Raw genomic sequence first — 8,607 nt, forward strand, 5'->3', positions numbered from 1 at the left:
GAATGTTCAGCTGCTACGCTGGTCTGATTGATACCAGCTCTGTGAGTCCTCGCTAGCTCCCTGATGTCCGTATCATGGCTGTCTCATGGGGAGTAAGTTCATAAGGGGACATATTTTTTCTCAGGTCACCCTTTTTATCCAGCATGTGGGGTGGCACTCAGACCTGCGAGGGCTCTGTGTATGTCTGGCGGTGTGGTTGGGGGCAGTTGATGCTGTTCGCAAGTGAGAAGCAGGGTCACTGGGCCCCATCACAGCTGCCCTGCTCGGATCAATCCTGCCCCTTGACTGGGCTACCTGGATCCTGCTTCTTCATTTCTAAATTGAGACTTCCAGAAGTTTCTCCCCCATGGGATGACTGGGGGGATTCAATGAGTTTATACCAGTAAAGGGTTTAAGAAAGCACTGGGCACAGAGTCATATTCGACCACATTTGCCCACACAGAACCAGTTAATCAATCAGCAAACATGGAGTGCCTGTAACTTGTCCCTGAAGCCCCAGGGGAAAGAAATCCTACATGTGTTTCTGCCCTCAAAGAATCAGCATCTTGCTGGAAAAAGAAAACGAACACTGTGGAAATAAATAGAGAACAAGCGAGGCCTCTGGGACGGCCCTTCCCCATGGCACGGACATCCTGAAGGGCGGCTGCTGCTGGGCGGGGCTCAGTCAGCCAGGCCTGCTTAATCTCCTGGCAGTCAAAGCAGGGAGAAAGGAGAATCTGGTATTCATTGTGTGGTTGTTTCTCATTTCCTTCTGCTTTCGAGATCCTCTTCTAAGCGAGAATAATGCCCCGAATAAGGAGCCTCAGGCTTCCTTGGCTGGGCACCTACCCAGCTGTAGGGGAGCCCAGTCACTTGAGAGAATACAATGGCTGGGCACTCAGAGCAGATGGTGTCTGATTCCATCCTCTGAGAACCACTGGGGACCATGGGGTTTGATGGCTGGCTTGAATTTCAACCTATTGAACAAGTCCCTCCAGTCTCATTTATAACTATTATTATTTTTTAATATTTAAAGTTGTTTTATTTACTTTAAGAGAGAGAGAGAAACAGAATGCACCCTCGTCCAGCGATCTTCCCAGCCTTGCAGCCAGCCAGGATCATGGGTGTGCGGGAGCATTCAGGAAGACCCGGGAAGGGAACCTGGAAACTTTACACGTGGTTTCCTGTGCCATCGTGGCTGGATCCCAAAGGTGTCACTTTAAAATTTTCCTTGTTTTTCAAGGAAGGACAATCTTTTGTATACCACTAGGGTTCTCATGAGGCTGGCTAAGTGCAAGGGGCCGTAGAACCCACAGATCTCTGTGTACAACCTGGATCTGGAGCCGAGAGGCCGCCTCACACCACCACACCTCGGCTGGAGGAGGATGGTGGTGGCTCGTTGAGAACATTGCCCTGGAGGTCCAGCTGACAGGCCTCACTTGGAGGGATCTTCAGCAGAGGACGTTTCTACAGCCAGTGCCTTGGAAGGCCAGCCAGGGACAGGAGGCCCAGGGCTGTGTCCAAGGAATGGGGTGGGGTTTCCTCATTCCTTGCTGGCTTCATAGTTGGCCTTTTATTTGTAGATTCCAGTACATTTATCAGCCTTTCTGGGTTCCTCTTTCAACACCGGAAAGCAGAGTGAATCCAAAGCGAGAACCCCACGTGTGTACAGGGATGTTCGTATAGACAAATACCCACTGGCCACTTTTACTGGCTGGCAGGTGGCACTATGGCAGGTGACAGTCATTGCGGCAAGACTGGAGCGGGTTTCCCATGTGTAAGCTACTCAAGGAGAATTCACACAGTTTCTGCCACCCTTCCTACTATTTGTTTAATACTTTTCTTTAAATGGGTTTATTTATTTTTTAAATTAAATTAAATTATTTTCTATAGGGTGTGTGTACTTCTGAGAGAGAGAGAGAGAGGGAGAGAGAGAGAGGGAGAGCCAAATAGCATCACAGGGGGATGGGCATACCACAATCCCTTTTCCTCCAGTCTCGTCTCAAGATTTTGGGCACACGGAAGCAGCAGTTAGCGTAATGGCTATGTTGCTGGACTTCCATATAGTCGACCGCGATTCGAGTCCTGGACCTGGTGGCTTGAACTCACACCGGGCGCATGTGCGTGCATGCCCAAGATCCTGAGAGGAGGAGGGATTGCGGCGTGGCCATCCCCTCTGGGTGAGGATTTCTCACCTTCTGTCTCTCTATCTCTCTCTGTCTGTCTGGCGAGTGCGGGTCGATGCATCCGGCCTATGACAAAAAAAAAAAAAAAAAAAACTCTCGGGAAAAAAAAGATTTTGGGCACACATGCGTGTGACTCTCAAGCCACCAGTCTGGGACTAGAATAACACAACCAGCTATGTGGGATATAGCATCTTAACCTCCACACCACCTGCTGTCCCCAAATAGGTTTATTTTAAAAATCTTAGATATAATTAAAAAAGGAGTCTTTTTGTCATCATTGTAAGTAAAACCCACTAAAATCAGCTCAAGCACTGCCCTTTGTGTAAGTTCATGCTGTGTGAAGCCAACTCTGTGGTGCGGCGATAACTTCTGCTCAAGAGAAGCTGGATCCCATGGAACCAGTAGATGGCGAAATGGTTATATTGCTGGGCTCCCACATAGTCGACCATGGTTTGAGTCCCAGACCTGGCAGTTTAAAATTCATGCCAGGTGTGTATGCGTGCCTGCCCAAAATCCCGAGAATGGAAGAGAAGGGACTGAGGCATGGCCATCCCCCTTTGGGGAGTGATTTCTCCCTTTTTGTCTCTTCATCTCTCCAGTGAGCATACATGCCCTACAGCAAAAATTTCTCAAGAAAAAGAGAGAGAAGCTGGATCCCGTATAGTGACTGAGGTTCAGATTCCCACTTGGTCAGTCCAAAACATCCTGGTCACACATGCAATTCCTCCAGATCCAATGGGCTGGAAGACTGGAGGAAGAGGATTTCAGCATGACTAGATCTTCCACCTCTCTCACACACATACACAGACACGTGCTATACCACAAATAAAGAAAAAAAGTCCTTGCTGTAAGTTTCTATGCACAATGGGGTTTCCATGTGTGTCTGATGGTAGCATTGGGGTGAGCACAATGTTGAGAGGGAATATAGTCATTTGTATCTACTTGTGACCCCATTAAAGATGCTCCAGGGTGGGGCCAGCACATGGTGTGGTGGATAAGCCTCTGGACAACTACATGGCTGACCGTGGTTCGAGTCTTGGACCTAGCCCTTGCTTTCTACTCTCTCTCTCTCTCTCTCATCTCCTTCTGGTGAGCATATGTACCCTATAGCAAATTTTAAAGAAATAATAAATTAAATTAAAAACACAAAGGGGCCAGCAGGTAGTGCAGTGGTTAAAGTGCTGGACTCCCACATGGCCGACCATGGTTCAAGTCCTGGACCTGGCGGCTTGCTTTCTCCCCACCCCCCTGCTTTGATGAGTGTATGTGCCCAATAGCAAATTAAAATAATATAAATAAATAAAATCTTTAAAAAAATTAAAAACACAAAAAAGATGCTCCAGGGATAAGAGCCCTGATGCTTGACTGAGGGTTCTCCAGGCTCCCTATCAGCATCTCTGACGCGGGAGTATGACAATGTCTCCTTCAAGGGGCTTAGTGAGGGTGAACTGAGTTCATGTATTTATAAGGAGCTTAGAACAGTGTCTCATGCATAATAAGCTCTCAACCAATGTCAACACTCACTGTATCTTGGGAGCTTTTGGCTGAGGGCTCTCTGATGTCGTTTGGATCTTGTCACCAGCCAGCTTAGAGGTAGGCCTGGGACAGTCATTATTGTAGGCTCCCTCCTGCTCTCTGGAGATCTCTGTTGCTCTCTAACTCCTTTATGGGGACAGGTATGGTTGGGTGGCATGACCATCATTTCCGTCATGATTATAGGATTAACTAAGATGTGACCATGGACTTAGTCATCCTGAAATTTCCCTTTTGCAGTTGACGGTTGTCTTTGTCTGCTAGAGGCTCAAGAATAAGCTCCCAGGGACGGACACTCATGGGCATGTGTGGAGGTTCGTTGTGGGGTCTGCTGCTCCCTCTGATCAGATGTTCATGTTTTTGAGTGGGACACGTGACTTGGTGGGAGAAGGAAACTGTGGGAAGCCATCCTAGCTTCCCTGGTGGGACTGGAAATTCTGCCTCAGGCCCTGGAATTGTGACTTCCTGTTTGGGCTGGCACTTGGCCCCCACATTTTTGGCCCTGACCCATCTTCTCCCTCCTCTCAGGATCCGTTTCCTTATCTGTAAAATGATGGGGTTGCGTTTGATTATATCTAAGGCCCCTTTTGGCTTAAGAAAGCTATGATTTTACTTACCAACCACCCCCTTATTTTCCTTTCTTCTTTTAAAAAAAATTACTAGAGGGCATGTGCTCACTAGAGAGAGACAGAGATCAGAGACAGAGAGAGGCAGAGATGAGAGACAGAGAGAAGTAGAAAACACTCTCCCCCCATGAGGTGTGGTCATGTTGCAATCCCTTCTCCATTTCGCCCTGTTCGGATTTTTGGTATGTACGCAAATGTGTCTGGCATGTTTTCTCAAGCCGTCAGTCCAAGATTCTAAGTGTAGTTGGCCAGGTGGGATTGCTTCACCACTAGGTGAAGGGGCTGGCTCTTCTTCAGACCTCTTGACTGACAGCACGAAGAGAGGTAGGATGGAGAAGGGAGCAATATTGGGGAGAGCTGTGCATCCTACCATACGCAGGACAGCCTCTCACACCTGAGAACCGGCCGGTCCCAAATGCCAACAGTGCCGAGACAGCCTGTTTTAGGGAAGGAGAGAGAGAAGAGAGGAGAAGACTTAAAAAGCCAAAGCATAAATGCCCTATAAATAATAAGTGGGTAGACAAATGCTAGTGAAAGAGAAAATTTAGGGAGAAAACAAAATGCACAGGAAAGGATTTATTAAAGAGAATCAAAAATGTTGCTAGGATGGGGAAGGATATGTCTGCAAAGTGGTCACAGCTGGGGTGGGTGAGTTTAGCTGCTGGCCTCAGAGTACAAACCAGCATTAGGAGGACCAATGTTTTTCCCTGTCCTTCCTGGTTCACTCTGGAAGATGCCACGTCCCGCCCCTCCACCACCACCAGGGACCCTCCCATGGAAGCCCAACAATGCAGCCTGGTCAGCAGTGGTGCCTACCGATGCCACAAAGCAGCCTTGGGGTAAGAGGCCAGATGATCCAAAGGCTCAGGCGGTTGTTATCATATGAACATTATCATGTGAGTCACTCATGATGAGTGTTTCTAGGAGACCTTTGCTCCTTATTGAAATAGCAACAAGAAGATCTCACATAGAGCAAGAGAAATAAGCATAGGCCCCCTACAGTAGCAGCAGCAGCGGGTGATGGACACTACTACTGGGCAGGCTGAGGCCATGCAGGAGGCCCAGGTTGGATTTCTGGCCCACGCTAAAAGGCCTGGTGCAGCAATGCACACATGTGGTCCCAGCTACTTAGAAGGCTGAAGCAGGAGGATTGAGACCCTATTTAGCAACTTCCCCAGCCAAAAACAAAACAACCCCAACCAAAGAAATTCATACAGAGAGGATGTCTTGGGACCTTAGGAATAGGCAAAAATTTCTAAAACAATATAAAAAACACTAACCATGAAAGAAACATCAATACATTGGATTTAAAAAAAATAATTTATTTAATTTTTTTTTTTGGAGTAGTTTTTGGTATAGGGCGCGTGTGCTCGCCAGACAGACAGAGAGAGAGACAGAAAGTGAGAAATCATCCCCCAGGGGGGATGGCCACGCTGCAATCCCTTCTCCTCCGTTCTCTTCTCGGGATCTTGGGCACGCACGCACTCGCGCCTGGTGTGAGGTTTAAGCCACTGGGACTGGAACGTGAACTGCGGTCGACTACGTGGGAGTCCAGCGACATAGCCATTATGCTAACTGCTGGTCCCAGAATTTATTCAATTTTATTTAGATTTGACCAGAGAGAGAGAGAGAGAAGGAAAATGGGAAAGCAAGCTGCCACATCGGGGACTTGAACCGGGGTCAGGCATATGGGAGTGTCCAGAGCCTTAACCACCATGCCACCTGCTGGTCCCCAATACATTGGATTTTATCTCAGTTAAAAGCCTCTTCATCAAGAGGCACCATTTAAAAAAATGAAAAGCCAGGCCTCCAACTCAGAAGATATATATTTGCAATATATCCATTTGACAAAATGTTTGTTTCCAGAATATATCAAGATCTACTGCAAAACAATAAGAAAAAGATGAATGACCCAATAAACAATGGGCAACAGATTTGAATAGTTACTAAAAAAGATATCCAGATGGCGGGAACCAGCAGTTAGCGTAATGGCTATGTCGCTGGACTCCCACGTAGTCGAACGCGGTTCACGTCCCGGACCTGGTGGCTTAAAACTCACACCGGGCCCGTGTGCGTGCGTGCCCAAGATCCCAAGAGGAGAATGGAGGAGAAGGGATTGCGGCATGACCATCCCCCCTGGGGGGCGATTTCTTGCTTTCTGTCTCTATGTCTCTCTCTGTCTGTCTGGCGAGCGCATGCACCCTATAGCGAAAATCTCTCCAAAAAAAAAGGAAAAGAAAAAAAAAAAAGATATCCAGATGGCCAAATACACTAGGAGAAAGTACTCAGACATCATTACTTGTCAGGAAAATGCAAATTGAAATCACAAGATGTCACTACACATCTGATCTGCCAGGAGGGCCTAAAATGAAAAGACCAACAGTATAAAGAGTGGTTGAGGATTTGGAGCAACTGAAACTATCATATATTGCTGTGTGAATTGCAGAAATGGTACATGACTCGGAAAAATTGTTTGGCAGATTATTTTTTATTTTGCCAGAGGGTTCGAGCACTTGCTAGAGAGACAGAGATGGGGGGTTGGAGGGAGAGATGAGGGCAGAAAGCATCTTCCAATGGGGCATGGTAACACCACAATCCCTTCTCCTCCATTTCTCCATCTTATTGGGATTTTGGGCAGCCATGTGGGATTCAGTTCCTTTAACCACCAGGCTATGAGGCAGACTCTCTTAAAGCTATATCTCTATATGTCTTATAGAACTATAACCTGGTAATTCTACTCCCAGGTACATATACCCAATGGACATTAGTGCCTTTGCTGACAAAAAGACATGTACACTAATATTCAAAGGAGTTTCTCCAAACTGGAAACATCCCAAATTCCCATAACCAAAAGATCGGACACTTGCATATTCATACAAAGGAGTATTACATAATGAAAAACGATTACACTCTCTGTTTCCTTTAATATAAAGTTCAAGAAGAGGCAACATTAATTTATTATGGGTCAAATCATAGTTTTGTCCGGTGAGGATAAGGCTCGGGATGATGCATGAGAGAACTTTTGGGGAAATATTCTGTATGCGAATTGGGATGATGGTTATGTAAGTGCAGATGTATGTGAATGATTATCAAGCTATTCATTTAACACGAGTGCACTTTGGCACTTTATAGAATGTATATTATACTTCTGCTTAAAAACATAAAATAGTGGGGCCGGCAGGTGGTGTGGCGTATAAGGGCACTGGACTACCCCATGGTCGACCATGGTTCGAGTCTCAGACCTGGTGGCTTGCTTTCTCACTTCCAATCTCTCATTCTCTCTCTCTCTGTCTTCCTGGTCAAATTAAAATATAAAATGAATGAATAAATAAAATTAAGTAATTAAAAAAAATAAAGACAAAAAAAAAACCATAAAATAGTTTGTCTGGATCTCACAGCTGGTAAATATAGGAGTCAGGACACGAATGTCACATACTGTGCTTGGGGTCTTGAGAGTGATTCAGGTACAGTGCCAAAGTTTCTGCTTTGCCTGCTTCCCCCGCTTCCCCCCACACCAGACATTGTAGATACCATTCTCCTCCTTTCTTCCTCCTCCCTCTCCTCCTTTTCCTCCACTCTTTCTCCTCCCCTTATCTCCCCTCTTCCTTCTCTTCTCTCCCTTGTCCCTCTTCTTCTTTTAAAGTTTCTTTCCCCCCTTTTCTTTCTTTCTTTTTTCTTTTTTGTTACTTTCTTCTTTAACTTTCTTTCCTTTTTTTTCTCCTTCCTTCGTTTCTTTTTCTCTTTCTTCTTTCTTTTTTTCTTCCTCTTTCTTTTCCTCTTTCTTCTTTCTCTCTCTTCCTTCTTCTCTCTTTATCTTTCTTTCTCTCTTCTGTCTTTCTTCTTCCATGAATGAAGAAGATAGAAAGACAGAGCTAGTCATCTCCAATAAAGGCCTCACATTGTGATCCACCCCCAGCGTCAGCCAGCCCTGGGTTATGGATGCACAAGTGACTGGTGTGTCCAATGAGGCCTCTGGACTTGAACTTGAACCCTTCCCATGTGGATCAGCCTCACAGAGCACTGTGTTACTGCTGTACCACCATCTGACCCCAAGATGCCATTCTTTAAGGAAAATATCACAAGTGCTGATATTCTAGGAACCACAAATTTCCTATCTTTTCTTCTTATTTCTTTCTTTATGTTTTTGAGAGGTTTTTGCTAAAGGGTGCGTGCACTTGCCAAAAAGACAGAGAGAGACAGAGAGACAGAAAGTGAGAACTCACCGCCCCCCCCCCCGGGGGGGGGGGGGGGCCCCGCCGCAAACCCTTTCCCCCCCTTCTCCC

The 8,607-nt window shown here is 46.3% G+C and overlaps 1 protein-coding gene across 2 annotated transcripts in view; it reads left to right on the forward strand.

Moving 5' to 3' along the window:
* Positions 1–8,607, forward strand: part of AHNAK (AHNAK nucleoprotein) — a 116,117-nt gene that overhangs the window by 103,666 nt on the left and 3,844 nt on the right. The window contains exon 6 of one of the 2 annotated variants that reach the window (XM_006156588.2): positions 3,939–4,012. The exons of the other annotated variant lie outside the window; for it this stretch is intronic. Coding sequence (XP_006156650.1) covers positions 3,939–3,976 — 38 coding nt within the window. The 3' untranslated portion in view covers positions 3,977–4,012. The remainder of the gene's footprint in view (positions 1–3,938; positions 4,013–8,607) is intronic. 2 annotated transcript variants of the gene reach the window in all.

The sequence above is a fragment of the Tupaia chinensis genome, unplaced genomic scaffold, assembly GCF_000334495.1.
Source record: "Tupaia chinensis unplaced genomic scaffold, TupChi_1.0 Scaffold000502_1, whole genome shotgun sequence".
Classification (NCBI taxonomy): Eukaryota; Metazoa; Chordata; class Mammalia; order Scandentia; family Tupaiidae; genus Tupaia; species Tupaia belangeri.